The sequence below is a fragment of the Peromyscus leucopus genome, chromosome 8a (assembly GCF_004664715.2).
Source record: "Peromyscus leucopus breed LL Stock chromosome 8a, UCI_PerLeu_2.1, whole genome shotgun sequence".
Lineage (NCBI taxonomy): Eukaryota > Metazoa > Chordata > Mammalia > Rodentia > Cricetidae > Peromyscus > Peromyscus leucopus.
Window position 1 is genome coordinate 7668611 of NC_051085.1, and position 27434 is coordinate 7696044.

Below are 27434 nucleotides of genomic sequence, written 5' to 3' on the forward strand. Positions count from 1 at the left end.
TTATGCTTTCACAAACTGTTGATTAATTGTAATTTCCCCTTTCTCTATCTGGCTAACTTCTACTTCACTTTAGCTATCTGGGTCACATTCTTACAAAGTCTTCCACAGTTCCTTCCCACCTTAAGACCCCCTGGAAATGAAATTCCCCTGCCGCCATCCCCAACACATACTCATCCATGCCTCTGCCATGTATCTGCATGGGTAGCAATCTTACAAGCTTGCATTTAAAAAAATACACACTTTGTTTTATGTGCACATTTATTTGTGAGGGTGTTGGATTCTCTGGAACTGCAGTTATAGACAGTAAGCTGCCATGTGGGTGCTGGGAATTGAACCTGGGTCCTGTGGAAGAGTAGCCAGTACTCTTAACCACAGAGCCATCTCTCCAGCCCAAAGACTTGTTTGCTCGTTTTTGGAGACAGGGTTTCTCTGTGTAGTCCTGGAACTCGATCTGCAGACCAGGCTGGCCTCAAACTCAGAGATCCACCTGCCTCTGTCTCCTGAGTGCTGGGATTCAAGTCATGTGTCACCACCGCCTGACACAAGCTTGTATTTTTGTATTCTTTGCCCATGAGGGACACTGGGCAAGACCATACTGCGGATTGCTGCAGTCTGCTGATAAGCATGCCTAGCATCATCTGTCTTCAGAAATTAGAACTCGGAAAGAGGGCTTGCCTCAGATAAGCAGGAAACTTGTGTCTCCAGGCCTTGCTAACCACACATGGGCTTGCAGAAGCGGAAATGCTAGGAGATCCCAGGGAAGCAGCAGCAGCTTCACCTGGGCAAGGAAGACATAATTCATCTACCCCAACTAGACTGGTTGTCTATTTTGCTATTACCTTTCTCCATCTCCACCTCCATTTCTGTGGGATCCTGTTTAGATATTCCAACCTGACTGAAACTGCCATTAGGAGAGTTCAGGGATAAGCTGAGACTATGCTTGAGCTGAAACAATAAAGGGGACATACTGCCTCCCTGTGGCCAGAGTGGTAATGACAACAAAAACGAGATTTCCCTAAAACAGCCAAGGATTCATTGCCAACGACTGCTCTCCAGACATGCCCCCCCCCCCCCCCCGCATCCCGTGAGGGACCGAGGGGTGTCCTCTCAGTCCCACTTCGAGCCTTCCCAGCAACCACTTGCACTCTCTTTGGTTCTGATGGGGTCTTTGGTTTGTTTTTATCTGCCTTTCTTGGTGAGATCTAAGGTCTCTGAAGGGCAGGTCCCTGGTCTTGCTACCCTCTCCTACTCTAAACATCAGTAGTGACAGATGGCAGGTACCCAATAAAATTCTGATTGGATAAATCAAGAAAACAGCAAAAACGGTGGCTGGAAAGGTGTAGGGCAGGAGAGGGAGGGATGCTGTGCTGGACCGGATGCTGCGTGTGTCTGCAGGAGGCGGCAGTAACTGGGCACTACAGTCAAAGCGGTCACGTTTGTGTCCGAGAAAGCCGACTTTAATGGGGTACAAGGGATCAACAGGGCACTGGTAGAAGGGGTACAGACTGTCAGAAGATGACAACGGTTATTCAAATGATCCGAGAAGAGGTAAAGTTATCTAAAATTAATTCAAAAATGCATTTTCAGCACATGCCTTTAATCCTTGAACTGGGGAGGCAGAGGCAGGAGGATGTCTGAGTTTGAGGCCAGCCTGGTCTGCAGAGTGAGTTCCAGGAAAGCCAAAGATACATAGTGAGACCCTGTCAAATACACACACACACACACACACACACACACACACACACACACACACACACAGAGAGAGAGAGACAGAGACAGACAGACAGACAGACAGACTGACTGATATAATGCATTGTCACAAACAAAAAAAAGACCATTTTACAAACAAAGAAAATCAATATTTTATTGATGTGGAAGAAAACTGAAAGCAACTCATTAAGTTCTAAACCTATGAATGGAAAGTCATCTAATGAATGCTGTCTTCTGGAAGAAAATTAATTTGTCCCTCTCCCCAACCTGGAAGAACCACCAAAAGCATTAAACTAAGGTAATTATTGTGGATGAAATGAACAGTGATATGAAAGTCATTTGTAAGTTGCAGAGGCAATAGATGACCCTCTGGAGGAACTGAAACAGCCTAATAAATGTTTAAAATGGTCTACTGCATCACCTCAGGCAAGACAGTCTGCTTGCTTCCCTCTTGGGCTCATCAGTATGGAAGCATCGAACAGAACACTGAGTGATGAAAAGTACATCCATTGCCCATGGTGGTCCACGGGCTAATTAGCTTCTTACTAACATTCTAATAATTATTATTGACCCATAGACAATCTCACAGACAGTGAAACAGCATCAACTTCTCACTTCTGCATCAAGCTATTTCTATATTATGAAGCACTATGGTATGATTAGTCTTAAGAATTGATATTAATCTGGAGGCTGAAGATGACAGGTAAGTGGGTATGTAGATACATATTGATAAATATATATATCACATATATATGTAGACAGAACATCACCACAGCTGTTTAGTTAATTTCTGTACTTAACATTAATTATTGTTATTAGTGTGTGATGTATGTGTGTGGCGTATGTAACATGGCACATGTGTTGAAATCAGAGGACAGCTTTCTGAAGTTGTGTCTCCGTCCACCTTTATGTGGGTTCCAGGAGTTGAACTCGTATCATCAGGATTGTGCAACAAGCACCTTTACCCACTGAGCCATCCTGCCAGCCCTAATTTCTGTATTTTATGGATAACAAGTTTGTTATAACTACTTGTTGCTAGATGTGTCTGTATTATTTTGTATCACTGAGCTCTATTTTTGGCAAATCAGACTATGTACAATAATGATGCAAATATTTTTGAGCAACATTTTATATGTGTGAATACCATGCAGAAAAACCTATAATGTACATACCCAAAAGCCACATATTTTTTATCCAGATAGGGAGTTGCTTGTAGTGTGATGTAGAATTGTGACCCATTGGTATGACGACCTTTATTGACCATTCCAAGAACTCCTCTTTTATCGTGAGGAACCGAAAAGTTTTCATCTAGGAAAGAATCATCAGTAGGTCACGGAAGTATCTGTTTTGTTGCCAACAATTACAGCACTTAGGGAGCAAAGGGAACTTGGTAACAGGCTTCCTAGTACTTACTGATTACTCCAAACTCTAATCACTCCCATTAGTTTTGATCATTTTCAAATATTTAAGCAAACTTTCTCAAAGCTGTAAAAATCTTACAGAACTACGTGAGCATTCATCTCTGTCTTTTATGCGGTGCTTACAGTCAAGGACAGCAGCTTCCTTGTGTGTCTGCAGTGGACCTTCATTCAGACAACCACGTGAGCATTATCAAGACCTTTCTCAACTCCTTCACGGGTCTGCCCTCCCCTGCAGCATCTGACATGGAGCTCTCACAGCCCTCCTATACTGCGGAGTCCCCGGGCTATGCAGGTTACACGGCGTTTCCTGTCCTGTGTGTGAGCGGGACCCTTGTCCGGTGGCAATAATCCTAGGACTCCTGACACCTTAACTGGATCAGCTCTGCTCCTAAATACCGATTATGAAGACAGCAATCTATGCTCATTTTCACTTGTATTCCAAATACATTTTAATCTCCAGCCTCCTGTGGGTTGACTTTTAAGGGAAAGGTCAGTTTGGGGTGTCTAAGTGCAAATGTGTAAGGTTCCATGTGAGAAGAATACAGTATTGATGACGAGGCCACCAATTTCAGAACTATCACCCCCAGTTTTGTTTTCTGTGACAATCTTCTTTGCCAACTTGACAGGATTTTAAATCATCTTGGAAATACAGCTGGGGAAGTGTCCATGAGAAGTTTCCAGAAAGGAACTGAACCGGAAATAGTCACTCTGAATGTGGCAGCCGCACAGACTGAGTAAAGAGGAAGACGTGAGCCGAGTATCAGCATTCATCTCCCTCTGCTTCCTGACTGGATGAGATGACATCTGTTGCTTCACACTCCTGCCACCCTGCCTTCCCCGCCGTGATGGACTGCACCTTCCCACGGTGAGCAGAGACAAACCCACCCTGCCTTCCCCGCCGTGATGGACTGCACCTTCCCACAGTGAGCCGAGACAAACCTACCCTGCCCACCTAACTACAACAGCCTCCAAGTTCAAACGTACTAAAACAAGTGCTGGGTGGCAAAGTCAGTGGAGTATTCACTGACTATGAAGTTCTGGCTTGGGGATTTAGCTCAGAAGTGAGGTACCTACCACCCAGCACGTGTGAGGTACTGGGTTGCAAGCTAGCATAATCAGTTAATAGTCGTCTAGATAGCTGGGCATCAGGCTAAGGAAAGAGGATTGCAATTTCAAGGCCTGCCTGACCTACAGAACACTTCACGGACCCACCTCTACCAGGTTAGTCTTTTTCAAGGGAAAGTCCTATATTTACTACAGCAGTTATGTAGTTACGTGAGAGTGTATGCAGAGGCCAGAGGTTGATGGCAAGTGTCTTCATCAATTGCACCCCCACTTAATTAACTGATGTAGGGTCTCTCACTGAACCCAGAGCTCACTGATTTGTAAATCTAGTTGTCCAGCTTGCCCTGATGATCCCTTGTCTCTGCCTCCTCAGGGCTGAAATCAGAGAAAGGCTGCTAAGACCATGTAGCTTTTATGTGGGTTGCTAGGGATCTGAAATCTGGTCTTCCAAGCGAGTGTGTTATTCCCTGAGCCATCTCCCCAGCCAGTCTCTCTTGTGTTTCATAGAACCCTCATTTCTGCCATAAGCTGTGTGATTTTTTTAAAGATTTATTTATTATGTATACAGCATGTATGTCTGCATGCCAGAAGAGGGCACCAGATCTCATTACAGATGGCTGTGAGCCACCATGTGGTTGCCGGGAATTGAACTCAGGACCTCTGGAAGAGCAGTCAGTGCTCTTAACCTCTGAGCCATCTCTCCAGCCCACTGTGTGATTTTTTTTTATTGCATGGTGTTGCATGATGCAGAGGGTTTTTGTTTGTTTTCTTTTTTAAATTTTTCTGAGACAAGGTTTCTCTGTGTAGCCCTAGCTGTCCTGGAACTCACTCTGTAGACCAGGCAGTCCTTGAACTCAGACATCTACCTGTCTCTGCCTCCCAAGTGCTGGGATTAAAGGCATGCACCACCACTGCCTGGCTGTTTTCTATTTTTTAAAGATTCATTTATTTTTATTTTGTATGTATGTATTTGCATGTGCATGCCTGGTGTCCACAAAGGCCAGAAGAGGGCATCAGATCCCCTGAACTAGAGTTCCCGGCAGTTGAGAACTGTCCAACTTGAGTGCTGAGATGCAAATCCAGGTTGTCTGTAAGAGCATCAGGTGCTCTTAGGCACTGAACCATCTCTCCACCCCTGCTACTTTCCGTAAAATGATTTAAAATATTTACTAGTGGTGTGTGCGTGCGTGCGTGCGTGCATGCGTGCGTATGTGTGTGCCACACACTCGTGAAGGTCGGAGGACAGCATTTTGGAGCTGGCTCTTTCCTTCTGTTGTGGGTTCAATGTGACATCATTACTGCCAAGTCATCACAGTAGCCCGTGAGATTCCTTTGGAACATGCCACGCTGTAATGGGACTGACTGTAGCTGGATGCAGAGGCTTTCCTATCTCGGTGCATTCTTTCAACAGAGGCACAGAATTTCTGCTGTCTTTGTCTCTGTGATGTTCAGAGGGGTGCTGTGGGATGTCTTTCTGTATGCTGTGAGTATGTGTGGCTCCCACTGGATAATAAATAAAGCTGTTTTGGCCTATGGCAAGAAAGCTTACAGCCAGGCAGGAAATCCAAGCAGAGACACAGAGGGAAGAGAGGAGTTGGGGGAGACTCCAGCCTGCCACGGAAGGAGCAACAAGATGCCAGCAGACCGGTAACACCACGGCCACGTGGCAACATACAGATTTATAGAAAATGGGTTAATTTAAGATGAAAGCTAGCTAGCGAGAAGCTGAAGCCATAGGCCATACAGTTTGCAATTAATATAAGCCTCTGAGTGATCATTTTATAAGCAGCTGTGGGACCATGGGTGGGAGAGATTCATCTTGACTGCAGGGCAAGGCAGGACCGAGAAACTTCCCTCTACAGAGGGGCTGATGCAACAAGGGCCTCCACCCGTGTTTCACTGTGGCCAGGTGAGCAGCCACTAGCCTAGGTATCATTTCCTTTTCATTTATTAACAAGACGTGTGTATGTGTGTGTTTGTGTATATGGTGTACACACACATGTGCACGTGATGCATAGGTGCCTGAACTTGTGCACATGCTTGCAAAGAACTGTGGAGGTTTGAACGAGAAGTGCCCCCACGGGCTCACATATTTAGATGCTTCGTCGTCGTCAGTTGGTGGACTGTTTGGAAAGATTAGTTGGTGCAGCCTTGTAGGAATAGGTGTGTTGCTAGGCGTGGGCTTTGAGGTTTCAAAAGTCTGTGCCAGGCCCAGAGTTTCTCTGCCTTCTGCCTGGCAGATCAGGATGCAGCTCTCAGCTCCTTCTCCAGCACTATGTCTGCCTGCCACCATGCTCCGCACCAAGAGGATAATGGGCTGACCCTCTGAAACTGTTAGAAAACTCCCAATTGAATGCTGTCTTCTGTAAGAGTTGCTATGGTCATGGTGTCTCTTCACAGCAATAGAACAGTGACTAAGACAAGGGCAGAGGAAGACTCCAGGTGTCCTGCTCTACCTTTCCTCACTTTACCTCTTTTGAGACAGGATCTCTCCTTGAACCTGGAGCTCAGCTGGTGGCCATAAGCCCCAGCACCCCCACCCCTAGACAGAGACATGGTACAAGCACATACAAACGTGCCCAGCTTTTTCATGGTGCTAGAATCCAAACTCGGGTCTTCATGCTTGGGCAGCAGGTGCCCCTTCCCACTGAGCCATCTCTCCAGCCTCTGGACTACCTTTTTTTATAAAAACATCTTTCATAAAAGATGTTTCTTCCATCCATCTATCCACCCACGTCTGTCTGTCTGTCTGTCTGTCTATCTATCTATATAAATATCTATCCATCTATGTTGATATTATTTTTGACACAGGATCTCACTATGTAGCTCTGGCTGTCCCAGTACTCTGTATGTAGAACAGGTTGGCTTCCAACTCACAGAGATCTGCTTATCTCTGCCTCTTGTGCTCTGGGGTTAAAGGTGTGTGCCATCACACCCAGCTGAGATAATTCTCTTTATCTACAGATTGATATATTTCATACAATGCTGGAGGTCACTAAGAACATACAGCAGATGACAACCCACCAGATGACTAACTCTCTGATGGGGAGCCCCACTAGGCAAAGGCCGTGGGGTCACTGGCTGTGGAAACCGTTTGTTTCTGTCTGTAACTTTCTCACATGCTGCCACAATTCCTCCCTAAAAAGAACAGCCGTGGAATTCTTTCCACAGCCCATTGGTGGTATGTTTTATACTTTTTGGGCATACATATATATCTGTGGATAGTCAGGAAGATGATTTCTTCTTAAGCGCTATAATTCTGATGAATAGAAATAATGCTAGGATATTTTTCATAGCTCAAACTGACATAGGAAAATAACAGTATTCTCAGCCACAAACAAAGACAGCTTTTACATATTTAGTTGATTTAAGACCTCAGAGAAAATTCAAAGCAGACTAGTTGCCCCAGAAAATGAATTGCACAAGAACAGATTCCAAACTGTTTGTTGAACCAAAGTCAGGCACAAAACACCTTTAGTAGACATTAACTCCCTGTACAGATTCTCTCAGCAACTGACTCTCTGTGCACACAATGCAGGGCTTAAGGTTTAGCCAACTGTTTATTGTTTAGGTCCTGAATTTCAATGTCACTCTCCATTAGGAAATACTGGGTGCTCAACCTATGTGCCTCCTGACGTCCCAAGTCTGAGAGAAACTGTGTGATTTCTTATGGCTCTGTTTCTTATTGTTTACTCAAGAAATGTTATGTGACCCTCAAAATGCAACTCATATATTTGTCCAGAGATTTTTCTGTGAGAGAGCTGTAAAGAGGAGAGATGTAGCTGTGTCAAGAGATAATGTAGCTGTGTGGAGATAGATTTTTCAGGGGAGATTTTTCAAGATGAAATGAAAGTTACCATCAGAACCCATGTGTTTCTTTCCTTACCCCTCAGATAGAAAAGATTGGCCCTTGCCATATTCATGGTTTTTTTTTTTTTTTTTTTTTTTTTTTTTTTTTTTGCATACCCTGGGTGCTGCTGGAGGCTGGTCCTCCCGGCAGTGATAATAGAGAAGGCCAAATAGATGTTTGATTACCTCAGTTTTCAAGATACCAGTTTTTAAAAAAGACTTATTTTTATTTACATAAGTACGTGTATATGTGCATGGGTGTATAGGTGCCCATGCAGTCCAGAAGAGGGCATTGGATCTCTTGGAGCTGGAGTTATAGGTGATTGTGAGCTACCTGATATAGATGTTGGGAACCAAACTCAGATCCTTGCTAAAAGCAGTATGCACTCTTAAACACTGAGCCGTGTCTCCAGCCCCAAGATAATGCAATCTTTATTAATCATTCCTCCAAAGGTAACCAGTTAGGTTTTATTTTATAATACGGTATCATTATGAACTTGTGGGTTTAAAATGTATGTTGACTTCCAACCAATTGCAATTACTATTTTTTATGGAGGTCAAATGACCACATCTTTGATCAGTGACAGCCTCTTCAAACTGGCTCTGTTGGCATTTTGCTGTGACTCCTGTAATCAATAGCATTCCTGCTATCTGGTAGAACACGGGGGAACTAATACATTGGGATTTGTCCTAGAGAAATAGGCAAGTAAATGTGTGTACAAAGAGGCTGTGGACTGGACCAAGAGGTTGGTTGCTTGAGATGTCTCATGTAGCCCAATTTGGCCTCAAACTTGATACATATCTGAGGATGACCTTGAACTCCTAATCATCCTTTCTCTACCTCCTCAGTGCTAGGATAAAAACACAACCTACCATACACAGTGGTCTGGGAGATCTAACCCAGGGTTTCATGCATGCTAGGTAAGCAAGCACCCTACCAACTGAATTACATTTCCAATCCCAGTTTTTTGTTTTGTTTTGTTTTAGAATGCCACTCAGTCTTTTAATCAGGCAAGGGCAAAGCTCCACTTTAAAAAAACAATTTGAAGGGTAAGACCCTTTTTAACTTTCATTTCTACTAAATATAATGCCAAATTGTCTCATTTGAACCCTTTCAAATTTCAATAATCAGCTAATATGTGACTGAGAAATTTGAAAGACACCTACCTTCAAATGTTGGTCCATAAATAGACTCTCCATCATCTCCTTTCCCCTCTACTATATCTGAGAAATAACAACACCCAGATTAGAACAGTGATGCCAGAGGGAAGAAGGGGCCTTTAATTCTGACTCTGTTTACATCTTACATCAAATCTAGAGTAAGCTGCCCAATTGAAAATATTACTATGACCACTTCACTTTATTGTGTAATCGTTTTTACTTTTATAAATTCATTTTGTTGTCATAACTCTCTGGGGGTAACAAGCTATAATGTAAAAGCTTTGAAAAAGTGTTAAATTATCATTATGGCCACAATTTAGAGAAGATATTCACACAAACACATTTGCTTCAAAAGTTATTTCATGTGGTAGTTTGAATGTAATTGGCACTATTAGGAGGTGTGGCTTTGTTGGAGGAAGTGTGTCACTGTGGAGGCAGGCTTTGGAGTCTCATATATGCTCAAGCCACACCCAGTGTCTCACACCACTTTCTGTTGCCTGATGATCAAGGTGTAGCTCATTCTCCACTCAGCTCCTTCTCCAGCACCATGTCTGCCTGCACGCCACCATGCCATAATGATAATAAACTAAACCTCTGAAACTGTAAGCCACTCAATCAAATACTTTCCTTTATAAGAGTTTCTGTGGTCATGGTGTCTCTTCACAGCAATAGAAACCCTAAAACATTCCATATTTCACTTTGCTTTTCAGAGAAGTGGAAAGAGTAAACTGAGAAGAAGAAATGGAAAAAGTTCTCTTTGAACATGAATGAAAATAGATGCTTTAGGTGCTGGGGGGTAGCTCATATGGCAGGGTGTTTTCTGTGCAACCATGAGGACCTGAGTGCTGTGGGATGGTCTGTATGTCAAATTGCTCTGATTGGTCAATAAATAAAACACTGATTGGCCAGTGTCTAGGCAGGAAGTATAGATGGGACTAACAGGAGAAAAGAAAGAACAGGAAGGCAGAAAGAGTCACTGCCAGCCTCCACCATGACAAGCAGCATGTGAAGATGCCTGTAAGCCATGAGCCACGTGGCAAGGTATAGATTTATGGAAATGGATTAATTTAAGCTATAAGAACAGTTAGCAAGAAGCCTGCCACGGCCATACAGTTTGTAAGCAATATAAGTCTCTGTGTTTACTTGGTTGGGTCTGAGCGGCTGTGGGACTGGCGGGTGACAAAGATTTGTCCTGACTGTGGGCAAGGCAGGAAAACTCTAGCTACACCTGAGTTTGATCCCCAGCATCCACATTAAAAGCTTGTAGGTGGCACATGCCAATGATCCCATGGATCCTGTCCATTCACTTTAGCCTAACTGGCAAGTTCCAATCCCAGTGAGAGACTGTATCTCAAAAAACAAAGTGAACATCTCTGGAAGAATGGTACCCAAGGCTAACCTGTGGCCTCCACACATGTGTATACAAACCTGCAGGTACCTACCCATACACACACACACACACACACACACACACACACACACACACACACACACACACGTAGATACCCTTTTAAGAAGTCACATTCAGATTTTCATTCCTTTAGTTACTCTTGGCTGGGAGTGTAGCTCAGTGGTAGAGCACTTGCCCAGCATCTACAAGACCCTGAATTTGACAACCTGCACTATGATGTGGAAAGCATCATTATTCATAATAATAACTTACTTACTGAAATGATGTTTTGGAAACAAAATTCCTTTGGATATAATAAGAGGGTTTTCATTTATTTGTCTTTGGTGTTTATAGGAGCTGCATACTTTGGCTTAGGCAATGTTCCCAAAGTTATTTTATATACACCCACACCGGAGGTAAACAGGTCTGCCTTCTGTGTCCCAGCCTCCCCATCGGCACACACTACTTCCTTTAGCTCTCCGATCCACCCCCTCCTCTGCAATGTTCAATAAATACTGGCTGAATGACTGAGCTATCTCATCTAAGTCTAGGCAAGCAAGCTTATTTTTTTTTAATTAGGATCTGATACAACAGTAAGCACACAGAGAAAAGCTATTTGGAAAAGCAAATGGAGCATCTAAATCATGCTATTCATTGTTGATTCAAAAAACAAAACAAAACCCACTCCCCCGCCCCACCAAGAAATAAAGTTCTCACCTCAAAGGGGTTAAGATACTTTATTGTGGAGCCAAATTTGAATGCACATGGCCCCAGAAAGCATGGAGCTAGGCTATCCCAGGTTCCGTGTACCACAGGGAAATGTTTTCAAGGAATGTTATAGTAACAGAAAAAAGTTATAAATCAAAGCATTTAAAAATTACATCGGTGGAAACATCAGAGAGGCAGTTACAGAAAGATAGGGTAATTTCTCCTCTAGGCCTCAGATACTATCTGATGGCTTTCTTAGCCTTGAGGTTGGTGGAAGCTGGTGGTCTGCTAAGTTAATAAATTCTGAAAGGTTTTAATTTGTTAATCACAGGATGTTAGGGTTGACATAGAGGTAAGCAAGGAATAACCATCTAGGGGGCTAAAGCTAGCCCAAGACAGAGTGTGCTCTTGTCTTACTTTCGTATTGTCTCACTGTCTGAAACGTGACCCAACACCTGCACACCTTGCTGTCTGGAAATCTTAGATATACAGAAAGGAAACTTCAACAGAGACTATGACCTGTCTTACCCAAGTCTTGTTCTGAGGAAATTGAGAAACAAAATATAGCAACTGAAACCTAGTCCCTGAGAGTTACCATCACTGGGTAGCTGCTTTTCAAACTTTTACTTTGATTAATTGAGGTGTCTGTCTGTCTGTCTGTCTCTCTCTCTCTCTCATCACTTGGCAGCAGCTATCTTCAAACTTTTCATTACTCTGATTAAGCTCTCTCTCTCTCTCTCTCTCTCTCTCTCTCTCTCTGATATAGGGATGATAGGAAAAAAACATAGATTATTGAATCTTCTTTAATCCAAAAAAAAACAACTATTAATCTCAAAATATTTTACACTGTTATGGATTTTGGTTTAGTGATACAAATTTAAAGTAAATTTTGTTATACTGTATGTATGTTTCTACTCTTGTTTGGGGTATTGTGTTTATGCAGCTCATTTAAAAATGTAATGTATAATTAAGAAATACAGATAAATACTTAGTCATCTATAATAGTCAAACTTATAGGCATGTTAGGTATGTTTTCAAGGTCATGTACAAATATATAAAGATAGATAGATGGTCTTCAAACACTTTAAAAATCTATAAAATATGGCATTTAATATGTTTAATAACCTAAGGCTTTTCATGACAGTGAGACATGTCTGCTCCTGACAGCACCAATCTACTTCAGAGAAGATGATGGGCATTGAAGAAATTCCGTATGGAGTTTACTTTCTTTCTGGCAAAAGCTAGCCATTTGGGCAAAAAAAACTGTCCTTACCTCAATTGCTGACAGTTACTTTCCAAACTGGACCAGCAGGACACAAAAGAAAATGACTGCCAAACTTTGCCAAGACAAGGTAGGACAGTCCTTCAAAATTCCCTGCCTCTCTGAAATGTCTGTCAGATATTCTAGGCCTGTAGGCCATAGATGGATGCCCCAACATTACAGAAAAACTTTGGGTGACTGTCCAGGCAGCAAGATATAACTGTCATTAGGTAACATTTTACTTTTCTGGGGTCTTTGACAGAGTTGAAGACTAGATAGTCATAATTAAAGTTTTCCTTAGTTGTGATAAAAGGTAAATTAGGTATAAAACTTTAGACTCACAAAGATAAGATAAACAAGAGTATTTTCTCTAAATTTGCCAAAAACATGGACTGGATATTATAACTGTAATACTTACTTAATAACTGTTTTTGTTATATATACTTTTACTTTGTTAAAGTTAAAACCTTTTTAATTAGACAAAAAGAGGGAAATGCTGTAGAACAAACTTTGTACACTGTAAATATGTATTACTTTCATTGGTTAATAAAAAAGCTGACTGGCCAATAGCTGGACAGGTAGAGAGTAGGTGAGAGAGCCAAACTGAGAGGACACTGGAAAGGAGGAGGAGTCTGGGGAGTCAGGATGTGTGTGTGTGTGTGTGTGTGTGTGTGTGTGTGTGTGTGTGTGTGTGTGTGTGTTTCAATGCAAGAGTACCTTAGTGCACACTTCTAGCCTTCCACTGTGTGGATCTCAGGGGTGGAATCTGGCCATCAGGCTTGGCATCAAGAGCCTTTATCTGCTGAGTCAATTCACCAAACCAACACAGTCTCTCTTGAGGATTGATTATACTTCTTTTCTTTATAAGATTTCATCTCTCTCTCTCTCTCTCTCTCTCTCTCTCTCTCTCTCTCTCTCTCTCTATCTATTCATCCACCCATCCATCTACCCACATACCACCCACCCACTCACCCACTCACTCACTCACTCACTCACCCTATCCTTCATCCACCACCATTACCACCACCCACCAACCCTCCCTCCCTCCTCTTTCTTTCTTTTTGTTGTTGTGGCTATTGTTTTTTGAGATAGGATCTCTCTACACAGTCTTGGCTGTGCTGGAACTCACTATGTAGACCAGACGGGTCTTGAACTCACAGAGATCTGCCTGCCTCTGCATCCCAAGTGCTGGGATTAAAGGCGTGGCCCAGCCTTGTTCCATTTTCAAATTCCCATCCTTAGCATGCTTCTTAAAATGTGATTCTAGGTATTTTTATGTATTTACTTGAACTTTTAAAAGTACTTTTTGATTTTAAAAAATGTCATCTTACTCTATGTCACTTTTTAATTTTCAATGTTCCTGGAAATAGAATTTAAAATAGGGATTAAAAAATACAAATATGCTAGTGAATTGTTTGACCATATAAAACATCCTTCAAGTTATACATCTATTATCATCAATATCTAGTTCTGGGGCTGGAGATGACTCAGTGAAGTGCTCCCCATGCAAGCATAAATACCTGAGTTGGATTCCAGAACCTACCAAAAAGAAGCCAGATGAACAGCTTGGTGCAATGGTGCATGCCTTTAATCCCAGCACTCGGGAGGTAGAAGCAGGCGGATCTCTGTGAGTTTGAGGCCAGCCTGGTCTACACAGTTAGTTCCAGGACAGCCAGGCTATACAGAGAGACACTGTCTTGAAAAAACAAAACAATAAAAACAACAAAAGAATGGACACTTGGTTTGTCTAGCAGGCCTGAAGGCTTTCCCTCCAGAACCCCAGCTCCTGCCTGAAGGGCAATTCACCTTAACACCTCTCCTTGAACCTAACTCCTTTTCATCCCTAAAATCCAACATGTTGCTGGCCAGTAAGTGCTTGGCAGAGCCTGAACAAACAACCCCTGAGGTTTGACCTCATGCATATCTGCATATGCCATGCCCTACCCCCAACACACAAAGAATATCCAAGGCCAGGTATGGTAGGGCACACCTTTATGCCAGAACTCAGTGGGTAGAGGCAGACAGATCTCTGTGATTTGGAGGTCGGGCCTAATTCTTTACTGAATGTTATAAAGGTAAATGAATAAACACTAGGGCACTCTGCTTGGATGTTGTATTTCAAGTTTGCAGCTTACCTCCTCCTTGTATCCAACCATTCTGGACTACTCGATGAAAAATCGAATCTTTGTAATGAAGTTTTATACCTCTCTCAGAAAAGCCCGCCATTCCTGTGCACAAGACCTGAAAATTTTTACATGTTTTGGGACATGTATCACAATATAGCTACAAAATAAAGATGAAAGGTTTCAATGATTACTCAATATTTTATCAATTACAGACTCCTCAAAACTTATTTGAAAAAAAAAAAACAGTAAAATTCTCTTACCTCAAAAATCAGTCTTCCAATTGGAGAAAGATCAATACAAATGTCCAAGTACACAAAATCATGCTATTGAAATTATTGAGAAAAAAAATAACACAGGTCAGTGTTTTGTAAGCTTTAGAAATATTAAAAACAATAAAGCATTCTTTTCAGTGATAAGATTTTAACCACAACATGGACAGACAGATAACAGCAAGTACAATCTAAACCAAAATACTCACAGATAACAACAGTAGATTTAATGACCTAAAGGAATTTTTAAATGTATTTGACCATGTCTTGATAATGTATATTACACAATCATTTAAAACCTCTCAGTGTTGAAGCTTTGAACAATGTTAACTTATCATGCAGGCCTGGGAACACATGACCTAGAAATACGCAGATGCCAGGGTTCCTGTGTGGACAGGGACAAGGGACAGTCCTCCTGGGGACAGAAACAGATTAGGAATTCTTCACTACTCTTCTTTGCTGAGTAGGTTTGGGAAAAGAGCCAAGTGAGTGTCGTGGAACTGGTGACTGTGTGTCCTGGATTTCAGAGACAGTGGCGGCCACATATGGAGCCAAGCCATACCCCTCTAACCAAGCCACACCCCTCTAGCCAAGCCACACCCCCTCTAGCCAAGCCACACCCCTTCTGACTGGGAAAACGCGACCACTGTTCCCCTAGTGCTTTGGCACCAAAGGCCCGGAAGAGAAGCGGGGCGTGCTTCCCAGTTCCTTTCGCGCACCCTCTCCTGTCCAACAGTCCTCACGTGCTGTACCTCACGGTAGAGATGACTGGTCCTGAGGGAGGCTTTGCGTAGCCACGTAAAAGGGCATCCAAAGTTGGGCACGGTGGTTCGTGTCTGTAATCCCAACACTTGTCAAGCTAAGGCAGGAGGACCGCTGTGAGTCCAAGGTCAGCCTAGGCAGCAGGCTACTAAGACCTTGTCTCAAAACCAAACAGAACAGAAAGGCATCCAAAATGAACAGGCTAGTCTTTCCCCGTTTAGCTCTCCCGGACCACTGTACATCTAAGGGTGTTTCAGGTCCTGGACCACTCTACACATACAGAACACCAACTTAATGCAGCGTGTAACTGCCCTCCCTTCCTCCTCAGAAATCTGGGAGACACATGATATTTCTCGAAATACACCGTTATTGCTTCATGTCACTCTAACCTTTTTACGTTTTTTTTTGTTAAAAGACTGAAATTCGTGCAGTCTGGCAACTAGCAAGGAAGTATTACAAGCATACTAAGCATGACTAAGATTTCCTGTTGTTTTTTCAGCGTCTCACTGTCCAACCCAGGCTGGTCTGGAACTCAATACATAGCTTTAGCCCAGGCTGACCTTGAACTCGTGGAAATCTTCCTATCTCCTGAGAGCTGGGCTTACAGGCTTAGAGGACTGCCATGTGCTCGCTAATTAGAATTAATTGGTTTGTGCCTCTTAGCTTCTGTACTCCAAGTTCTAAACTATCAGAGAATGCTATGATATAGAGCAGGAGGCAGAGTATAACACACCTCCCATGCTTCTGAGGGACAAGCGTCAATGTCAGAAACTGCGGCTGACTGGGAAGAATTCAGTCTACCAGGCATAATTAACCTCCCTGTGCCTCAAAAGATCATCTTTACAGGGCTGTCAGGAGCAGACAACTCTCGATGAGTGTGGCAGAACACACTCCTCATCTCAGCTCTAGAGGCGGGGAGATCCCTAGTTTGCAGCTAGCCTGGGGTACTTATAGTCCCTACTTTAAAAATAACAACCAAAAGGAAAAAAACAAAGATAATTCTGAAAATGCTCATGTCAGAGACAAATGAATGCGATACAAAGTAACATCCAGTCCCCAGGAGTCAAACACACAAGCAGACTTGCCTGGCAGGACATTCCAACCCGGAAATAAACAGGAGAATCCACCCTCTGTAAAAACACTTGGTCTTTTCTCAGGAAGCTAGGTACTCCGTTCTCAGCCGGCCCCTTTAATTCACGCTTTCATTATTTCTAACATATGTCACCACAGCCCTTTCCAAACACCTACCCTGACACCAGCTTGCTTTGGCACAGCTCCAACCACCACACCCCAAAGCAAAGTGGGTTATGTCGTAGCCTATGAAAAGCTCTGCCGGACTGTTTTCCTTCTGGACGAAATCTCCCGCTTCAGAATAGATAGTAAATCAGCATCCGGCCTCAGTTTTCTTTCCGACCTCCTGATTTCCCCCTCCTACTTAACACCTGACCATCCTTCCCATCTGGGCAACATCCCACGGGGTTTCACAAGCATTGCCAGAACACGCAGGGGCCAGATTCTCCCTCCTCCGCTCTGGGACAGGCAGGTTGTGTACATGTGGCCTAGATTTGCTGGACAAGTAAGTGTTCCTGGGGCCCTGGGGCTCAGGAAGTATTATAAAGACACGAAAAATGTTGGGAAGCCACGCTCCTGGACGATGGGGCCCGCGTGAACCTAGGGCTAGTGGCTGATGAACCTGGGGTGGTACACTGGCCCATATTCCTCTGGCATGGCTCGGGTCATTTCCCTGGTATGTGGCCCCCCTTGTTCCTACTGTTAGGATCCTGCTCTCACTCTTACATCATGGGGTGGAGGGGGGGGGCAGACGAATGCATACCGCCTCGTGGTCACGCAATCTTCGCCTTAAAAAGCGCACACGCCCCCCCCCCCCCCCCCCGCCTTTTCTGTTTCCTCTCTGCTCTGCTCCCGGCATCTTTCTGTCTCTCCAGGCCTGGTTTCTTTCTAATAAAGCTCTTTCTGACTGGAAGTCGTAGCCGAGGCTTGTTCTGCTGCTCCTGCCGACCCACCCTCGCTATTCAGCCTTTCACCCACCTGGTTTCAAAGCCATTTTCCCAGCTTCCCTGTGGACTCGGGGACTCGGCACCACTGCTGTATCTATCTTTGTTTCTTAAGTTAGTCACAGTAACTTCAGACCACTGACACCTAGACTCATTTTCAGTCTCAATTTCTCAGCCTAATGACTACTATTTCTGCCTTCCTGTGGCCACTGACACTCCTGGGGACCACCACGTGCCGCCAGGACTCCTGTCCCTTTGGGAATTAACCGTGAACAATAAATTCTCTATATCTCAGAGTTTTCAGCATTTTAAAAATGTATTATTTACTCAACCAAACACTCACTGGGTACCCCCTATGCTTCTTAGTTCCTGTTCAAGGCAGCAGTTAAATAAGGGTCATGAGACAAAGTCTTTGCCTAGCTCAAGTCCTAGCACTGGGTCATTCTGTGTAGCCCTGGTTGTCCTGGTTCTCACTCTGTAGACAAGGATGGCGTTGAACTCAGAGGCCACCTGCCTCTGCCAGGATTAAAGGCGTGTGCCACCACACCCAGCTTGTGTGAAATTTTCTTAATTGCTAATTGATGGAGGAGGCCCACAGCCTAATTTGGCAATGCCTTCCTGGACAGGTGAGCCTGGACTGTAGAACAAAGTTCACTTCCTGTTGCCTGTGGATCAAGATGTAGAACTCTCAGCTCCTTCTCCAGCACCATGTCTGCCTGCATGCCTCCTCCATGTCCTGCCATGATAATAATGGACTAAACCTCTGAAACTGTAAGCCAGCCCAATTAAAAGTTTTCCTTTTTAAGAATTGCCATAGTCATGGTGTCTCTTCACAGCAATAGAAACCCTATGACAGTCCTCATTCTGTAAATCAAATTACTCAGGGGCTGATGGTCAATCTTAGTTAATTCTTTTCAGACTTTTAATCCCAATGCAGCAGCTCTCACTTAGGTGTTAGAACTATTAATTGAAGGATTTCAGGGCCAGGGCTGGAGAGTTGGCTCAGATGATAACCACACTGGATGCTCTTCCAGAGGAAACAAGTTCAGTTCCCAGCACCCACCTCAAGGGGCTCCCAAATGCCTTTAGCTTCAGCTCCAGGGGAACTGAACACCCTCTTTTAGCCTCTGAGCGTCTGCATACCTGTGGCACTTCAGGGCCAGTGAGATGGCTCGGCAGGTAAAGCCCTTATTTACTCTACAGCCCGATGGCCCAAGGTACCACATAACAGGGGAGGCGAGCAACGACTAGACAAGCATTCTGTGGTCCACAGGCCTCCCCATCAACAACAGTCACCAGTGTCCGCTCTGCTTTGAGACAGGGTCTGGCTATACTGTCCAGATCGGCCTTAGAATAATGGGTACAAACAATCTTCCTGCCTTAGTCTCTGGGGAAGCTAAGACGATAGGTACATATCAAAGGGTGTTTACGTTCTGATAGGAGTAATTCATCATATACACCTCGAAAGGGAAGAGAAACAGTCTGCTGTCACTCACATCTGCTTTACACATTGCCTGGACAAACCCTGAACTTTAATCCTTTGCAACTGGTCTTAATAAGGTCACTAGGGGTTTACATCTTAATCTCTTGCTGTATCTCCTTTGAGAGTACACCAGCAATTGATGCTGAATTAATACAAATGATGAAAAATTCTATTAAAACTCTGTGTAACTTGCCTTGGTGTCTTTCAAGAACTTGGTGGCATAATTCAGAGTAAGTGCCTCATACAGTGCGGAGGGTCGGACGTCAACCACGTCCCACACCTTCTGGGCCCACTTCTTCAGGTCAAACGCGTTGCCCAGGAACTGATCATTGACAAAGCACATCACATAGGAGGAATACACCCAGGTGTCACCCTTCAGTTCCTACAGGGAAAGGGGGTAGGGATAATGACAGAAAGAAAAAAAAAACTTCTAAAACCACAAACAAGAGTTTGAGATTAACTCTACAGCCTGATTTGCCAACTACAGGATTAACTCTTTTAAAATACGTTTTTTTAAAACCACCTTTCAGAATTCTGCAGTCAAAAAGAATTTAACATTTTTGAGACTCAACATAATGAAGAACAGAAAATAACCTAGAAAGCAATCTTGAAACTATTACAATCATAGGTAGATGAAGTGTGGTAATAATAATATCTACATAGTACACTTGTTCCATTAATTTGTGAATCCAATGCAGTCCCTGTCTCCATTTATGAGGCACACTTTATTTACTGTGTGCAAAGAACTGAGGTGTGTGTGTGTGTGTGTGCACACACACATGTGTGCAATAAAAGGCATGGGAACCAGGCATGAGACAGTGATTATTCTGGATCGAAAGGACTATCTTTAGGAACTGCCTCCTAAGGGCCAACAGTTTTTATCATCAGGGACAAAGAAGAAAACTCACCTTCCCCAACACTGTTAAACCTAAGCCACTTAAGATGAAGTGTATTAGTGCTTTCCTCCAGGCCACGCTACCACCAACTTCCTAGATCCCCAGAGTGGTCTGAGCAACACCAACCCCTGAGGATATATGGTCTGCTATCTTCTAGCACCAGCCCTGGAAAACCCTGAGTGACCTGGTGCAGCCATTTGCAAATTTTAGTAGAATCCGATTTGTGGGTCCATAGGATTGTCTGGCTGGCCGATGGGACCTGATGGAGACGCTGCATCTCTAGTGGTATCCTGGGAGATGCTGGTTCCGTAACCAGGATATTGGAGTTTGTGCTGCCTGTCACACAAGCCCCACTGAGCAGGGGACAGGAACTGAATCTTTAAGCTGTGCTTGACTCAGGTAACTAACTACCCGGGAGACAGGATCCGCACCTCATGTCTGCCTCCCCTTGTCGTCTTCAGTTAGCACATCTTACAAAGAGCAAAGGCTGCCATTCCAAGTTCAGGCTTGCTCCTCTGGTCAACCTGACTCTGAGATTTATGGTACTGGTGCCTCTCTTTATCCCCTCCCACACTGTCCCCTCGTTGTTTATTGTCACTCTCCATTGGGAGATCTGGGGGGCTCTCTGGGCACCATCCAGGATGAGTTCACAGACAAGCAGGTGGCATGTGTACACGCTGAGCTGTGTGCATACAGATTCCTCCCTGTAACATGAAGTAAGAATGTGCCCTTTCAATACAGGACAGAAACATGTCCGTCTGTCCTTCCTGCTCCCGTCGGTCTGCGGGTCTCAAGACTACACTGGAGAAGCACTAGTCTGGGCCACGACTTGCCGGCGAGCTGCCTTGCCAGCTCCTCTGAGGAGCTTTGATGTCCTCCAACTTGCCTCCTGGGCCTTCCTCAAAACCTGCTTCTGGCTTTCATTCTAGAGAGCAAACTTGTTCGCGCTCAATGGCGAATCCCTGATAAAGGCTAAGCAGTCTCCAGAGTGTTTGGATGGACGGAGTGGTTAGGATTACTGGTGTTGTGTTTTCCAAGACCCAAACCTATAACAAGAGGGGGAAATGTAACTGTGGACGGACATTTTGTCCTGTGAGGTGGGGGACTGTCATAAAAGACATGTTAGGATAGAAACACCTTATCTCTTGATGCACTTGGGGAGACTTCCTGGCTTGCCTCAACGTAGAAGCCTGGCTCTGATGATTTCTAGAGCTTTCTGCCACTAAGTACTAATGATGCTGTGTCCCCCGCCCCTTTTTTTTTGGAGTAGAGAGATAGGCCTTCCCATGGCCCCTGAAGCTGTGCCTTAGGGAAGCCTTACATTCTGTGGAAGCACAAGGCAGCTAAACCTAATGAACTGACTCACTGGGACCGCACATGCTAGAAGGCCCCACACCTCACACTAAGCTACACTAAAAAGTTAAGGTGACAGGCAGTGGTGGCGCACGCCTTTAATCCCAGCACTCGGGAGGCAGAGCCAGGCGGATCTCTGTGAGTTCGAGGCCAGCCTGGGCTACAGAGTGAGTTCCAGGAAAGGCGCAAAGCTACACAGAGAAACCCTGTCTCAAAAAAACAAAAATAAAAGTTATGGTGACAATTATGGGAATGAGGGTGAGAGAGAGAAGAGAGGAAAGAGACCGAATAAAGCAACAAGACGAACTAGCGAGCCTCGTTCAGAACAGAGGGCAGAGGCATGCAGGGGAGTGTACGGCAATCCTCAGGTAGCCCGGGCTGGGGAGGGAGGGAGGTGGGGTGTGCCGGAGGAGGGTGGGGATGTGCACGGCTGCATGGATGCAAACCACAGGCCGTAGCAGGCAGAGAATGTGAGGCTAGTCAGTGATATAAACCTGACTATAAAACTTGCAAAAATTATTTTATGTGGGAGCTGGAGAGATGGTTGCTCTCCCAGAGGACCTGGGTTCGATTCCTTAGCACCCACATGGTGGCTCACAACTGTCTCTTAACTCCAGGCCAAGATCCAATGCCCTCTTTTGGCCTTCATGGGCACAGACATGCAGGTCATGCACGGACATACATGCAGACAAAACATCCATGCACATAGATATTATTGATTAGTCAAAAATTAATAATTGAAAAACTGTCTTATGTTACGGTTGGTCAACTATCCCACTTTCCTTTAAATTGCTTTAGTTTAACATTGAAATTCCTGTATCCCAGGCAAACCAGGACCAATGGTTCCTCCTAACTGCAGAAGGCACTGAATGTCTCCCTTCCTACCCACATATGCTAGAATAGTGGCCTCCATTTCTTTTCTTTCTTCTTTCCTTCCTTCCTTCTTTCTTTTTTTCAGAGCTGAGGACCGAACCCAGGGCCTTGTGCTTGCTAGGCAAGCGCTCTACCACTGAGCTAAATCCCCAACCCTGTGCCTCCATTTCTCAAGCACCATATATAAGTGTTCGCTATGACCTCCTCATATGACATGTGGCTGAGTCAGGATGCTCCAGGTGACACTACCAAGAGGTAAGCCATCTGCCATCCTCCAGGCAGGCCTGGGTTCTCCAAGAGTACTGTTAGAGAAGGAATGTGGAGAACAAAGGTCCAAACCGGACAAGCTGCTCACAGGAGGGTAGTCACTGCCAGGAGAGATCCTCAGTCAGCAGCCCCACACAACCCGGTGTCTCTGTGAGATTCATACCCACACTTTCCAGATTAAGTGCCAGGCTACCTAAACTGAGTGCCCGAGTATCACAGGAAGTGTGAGCAACACATAAGGAAAGAAAGGTGGCCATCGGGGCTAGCTGTCATCTCTGACCATTTAAAACTCATCTCTCGGGGCTGGAGAGGTGGCTCAGAGGTTAAGAGTACTTACTGCTCTTCCAGGGGACTGGGGTTCAATTCCCAGCACCCACATGGCAGCTCACAACTGTCTGTAACTCCAGTCCTAGGGTACTAAAACACCAATGTACATAAAATAAATAGTTAAAGAAAAAAACCTCATCTCTCTCAAATGCCACCTACAAGAATATTCTGCAAATATTTTACTGCTTAGGAAGAATGTCTAGGAAGATTGAAATAATTTAGGGAAAGTTCATAAGAGAAATAATTATAGCTGGAGTTTGTCATTTTCCCGAACTGCACAAATAATTCACAGAGAAGCGGACTTGTCAATATCCCCCATGCGGACATATCCCTTACCCTCTTTTTCTCCTGTAGATACTGATCCCAGGCAAATTCTTGAAGAGCAATTATCACAGGATCTTCAAATCTGGATGGGTAATTATTTTTCAGAGTCTAGGTTACAAGATAGAATAGTTTAAGTTCTCATTTATGTATTTAATCGTTTATTTGGCAGGGGGGGGCAGGGCACACTAGCCATACATACATGTCTGGGGCAGGGGGGGGGGGGGGGGGGCAGGGGGGGGCAGGGCACACTAGCCATACATACATGTCTGGGGACCAGGCAGGGCACATAGCTGTGCATGCACATGTGGAGACCAGGCAGGGCACATAGCTGTGCATGCACATGTGGGGACCAGAGGTCTTCCTTTTCTCCCAGCTTATTTGCTGAGACAGGTCTTCCGTTGAACTTAGGACTGTTTCAGCTATCCTGGCTGGCTAGAGCATCCTGAGAGCTGCAGGCCTCCCCTTATCAGGCTTAGGGTGACAAGAGCAGTCCGCTGAGCTTGGCTTTCACATGAGTACCAGGACTCTGAACTCAGGTCTCAGTGCTTACACAGCAGCAAGTACTCTACTCCCTGCCCTCACCTCAGCCCCTAAGTTCTCTTTTTAAAGTCAAACGCATTTCTCCAGATTTGTACGGGCTCTTCTGGCAGTTCACACAGCACACACAGGCCACACTGCCTGACTGACATGCCCTGGCCTGTTCTCAGAGACCCCACCAAGTCATTCCGCCTGACTGCTTTGTCTCTTACCTTTAGGAATGAGATCTAGAGGGCATGGGCATGTCTGTCTTCCTATATTGCTACCACATCTGGTAAACAGTGGGCTGTCGATCATCACATAGCTCAGTAAATGAGTCTATACCAATGGTTTCGGGATCTGTTCTGTTCTTTTAGAACTATTTTTTTTCCTAAATTAAATTGCTAAGTATCAGTAGATCTACAGGTACTTGATTTGTAGCAAAAAAAAAAATATTACTGTCTTAATTTACTGATGAAGGAGAATGGCCAAAAGGACACTATTATTGTTATGCCATTCAAGAAAAGGAGAAGCAAATGTCAAATGCATTTCAGCCTCTAAAGAAGTTTTAGTATTGGGTGTGCTTTAGCCAAACGTTTTACATGTGCGTGAATCAGAGAAAATTACTCTTAAAAAACACTTAAAAAAATTATGTGTATGTGTGTCCTGGGGTGGGGTGAGGAGGTGGTTAATGCTCATGGAGACCAGAAGAGGCCGTTGGCTTTCCTGGAGCTGGAGTTATAAGTGGTTGTAAGCTGGTAGACGGGTCCTGGGAACCGAGCCTGCTAAGGATGATGCTTGGAGGCCCTGCTGTAGTCTAAAAGAGGTACAGGCCTGGCATGCTCTACCGGGCATGACCATTTCAAGAGGGAGGAAGCCTGGGTGAGAGTGCATCACACTCCGGGATGGCGCAACATGGCAGCAGCAACCTGGTCATTTGCCTTCTTAGACTGTGGTATCCAAACAACAGAACCATTTCTTAGTCCCACAGCCTGTGTTCAGTTTTAGACAACCCACAGCATAATCACTGTTTTTAGTGACGAGCTATCTAGAATAAATAATAAAACCAGTAGTTTTCAAAGCAAGTCCCATTATGCTTGCTCATAATACAGCATTTGTTGTAGAATGGACTACATCCAAATTAAAATATATGCTAATATTTATCCTTACCTTTTGTAAGTCTAAATCTGTTTATGAATCGGACATCTGGGATTACTCACAAATATATTAGGAGTATAATCAAATATCCTTAATTATGCTAGAACTAACTGAATTTACAATGATACATTTTCATATTTGAATATAGTCCCAAGAAGAAAAAAACTTAAGGAAAAATTACATTATCAGAATATTAAGACATTTTCTTTTTCTTTTTTTTTTTTTTTTTTTTTTTTTTTTTGGTTTTTCAAGACAGGGTTTCTCTGTGTAGTTTTGGTGCCTGTCCTGGATCTCACTCTGTAGCCCAGGCTGGCCTCAAACTCAAAGAGATTCACCTGGCTCTGCCTCCTGAGTGCTAGGATTAAAGGTGTGTGCCACCACCGCCTGGCAAGACATTTTCTTGAGTTAGTATTCTCTATAGCAGATGCTGACTCCTGTACAGTTTTGAAAGAACTGACAAGCCAAGAATAATTTTCACATATTTTAATGACTGAAAAACCATCAAAAGATGAACCATATTTTATGTTACATCAAAATTATATATAAGTCCAACAGAGCATTTACAATAAAGTTTTATTGGAACACAACTTACTATTTACTTACATCCTGTGACTGATGCTTTGCTTTGTTGTAGAGACAAGGTATTGCTTTATAGTCCAGGCTGACCTTCAACTCACTGTCTTCCTGTCTTGGCCTCTTGAGTGCCAGGATTATAGATAGGCCTGTTACCATGCCTCTGCACACTGCTTTCACAAGGTTAAGTCTGAGACTGTGTCCCAGAATACCTACCACTTAGACTTCACAGGAATAAAAAAACAAATACCTTCACTGCAGTTGTTAGGGTCCGTGGGAAGGCCCATAAAAGACCACCAGTCACATATGCAATCAATAAGAGTGTTTAATAAAAAAAAAATCCCAGCATGCTGGGGTCAAATCATCTGACAAAGTGGCAAATGGCGAACCCACAGGCTCTTTTTAAGCAGGATTAGGGGAATTCAGCTGTGGTCAAGTGTACTTTGAAGGGACTGGGTATAGATCCTTACTGGTACAGGAGTCATTTTATGACTGGCTCATGACATCTGGTTAGCAACTGTGGTTGCTGTGTCAGGGGTCTGTTTGACTGAAAACAGCAAGAACAATTCCTACTTGTGGCCGGGTAGGCTCCTGATGGCTGGCTACTAGACTGGGCGTACTTCCTGAGGGTCTGAAGCCACACATGAGTGTGGATGTGGAGTAATACGGGCAGAGGTCTTAGCAAACTGGCCCCTGGTCGGGGGAGGAGGGCACAAAAAAAACAGCTGGCCCTGTTAGGGTCTGTCCTGTTGTAAGAGGGGATGGCCACTTCACAGTGTGGTTCAGCAACAGGAAATACAACATGCCTTAAAGAGAAGCAACTAAGAAAGAAAGAAAAGTATCCCTCAAACTCTGAAATACCTCTTCAGCCATAAAAACCATGGTTCAAAACAACAATAAAAATGAAACAGAACCAAGAAACCTTTCGCCTCCTGGCACACAAAACAGCCCATGACTCTGTCGATGGTGGAGCAAGCAAGAGACAGGGGGTTCTGAAGGTGAATTCTACTTGGCTGCCCTTGCAACCAACCGGGCAGTCTGGAAAAACAAGCACGATCGGTAGGTCGCGGGGGCTGAGCTGTGCGTGTTTCACCATTGAACTCCCACGTTCTCCGGTTTTCAGGCTGCAGCATAACTGACCTGGCTAGATTTGTTTTTCTTCAAGAGTTTTATATCATTCTGCATGTTTACAAAGACAGATGGATTCTTCAAAGCACGTCTGGGCCATCTTAAGAATCCGAGAAGCATCGGGTTCTGTTAGACTGCAGAAACATCTGCAGAAATTACAAAGAACCTTCCAGAATGAAATTACCAAAAATTCACAAGGAGTTTTTTTTTTTTTAAATCAGCTGGTTATGCGGTAGTATTTTTCCGTAAGCTTGAATTTTGTAAATCCGTAATTCAATCAAAACTGCACGTGGACCAGCTTCTCGATGCATAGGTGCGTGGAAATGACCATTTCCCCCTCGTACGGTTCTGAGCGCTGGCTTGTCTCCTTCCGAGTCGCCCTTGCCGGCGACCTGCGTTTGTCCTCTACACACCCACCCAGCCCGGAGGTAGAACGTGGACCCCGCCACGGAGGCAGGGGGCTGCCGCGCGCGCGCGTGTAGAGCCTGGGGGGAGGGTTACCTCGGCGATGGTCTTCGACACCTGAAAGCTGGAGCTTTTGAAGAGCCCCACCACCTTCACCCGCAGCGGCGGCTCCGGCGGCGACTTCGTGGGGCAAGTCGGGGGCTTAGGCCGGCACGGCTGCCGCTGCGGAGCGGCCATGGCAGCGTCAGCCCACAGCCCGGAGCGCAAACACTGCCGGTCGCCACGGCAACCGCGTGGCTCCGCCCCCAAGGCCCGCAAGGGGCGGGGCCTGGGCGGCTGACGGGGGCGGGGCCTCGCATCAACTTTGAGCCTGTTGCTGGTGAAGCCGGGCCAG

At 44.6% G+C, this 27434-nt stretch overlaps 1 protein-coding gene across 4 annotated transcripts; it reads right to left on the reverse strand.

Moving 5' to 3' along the window:
• Positions 1–1830: 1830 nt before the first annotated feature.
• On the reverse strand, positions 1831–27338 carry Ppil6 (peptidylprolyl isomerase like 6). Of its 4 annotated transcripts, none has more exons than XM_037200499.1 (7): positions 27137–27338; positions 23273–23368; positions 19414–19602; positions 14952–15014; positions 14701–14806; positions 9213–9269; positions 1831–3018 (listed from the first exon to the last, which is right to left on the reverse strand). In XM_037200499.1, exons 1-7 carry the CDS (start codon positions 27275–27277, stop codon positions 2795–2797), a joined length of 876 nt encoding a protein of 291 aa, XP_037056394.1. In that variant the 5' UTR covers positions 27278–27338; the 3' UTR covers positions 1831–2794. The 4 variants fall into 4 exon arrangements, with proteins under 4 accessions (XP_037056394.1, XP_028746097.1, XP_028746098.1 ...); XM_028890264.2 differs by having other exon boundaries at positions 14701–14848; XM_028890265.2 differs by lacking the exon at positions 27137–27338 and adding an exon at positions 25538–27128 and having other exon boundaries at positions 14701–14848.
• Positions 27339–27434: the final 96 nt, after the last annotated feature.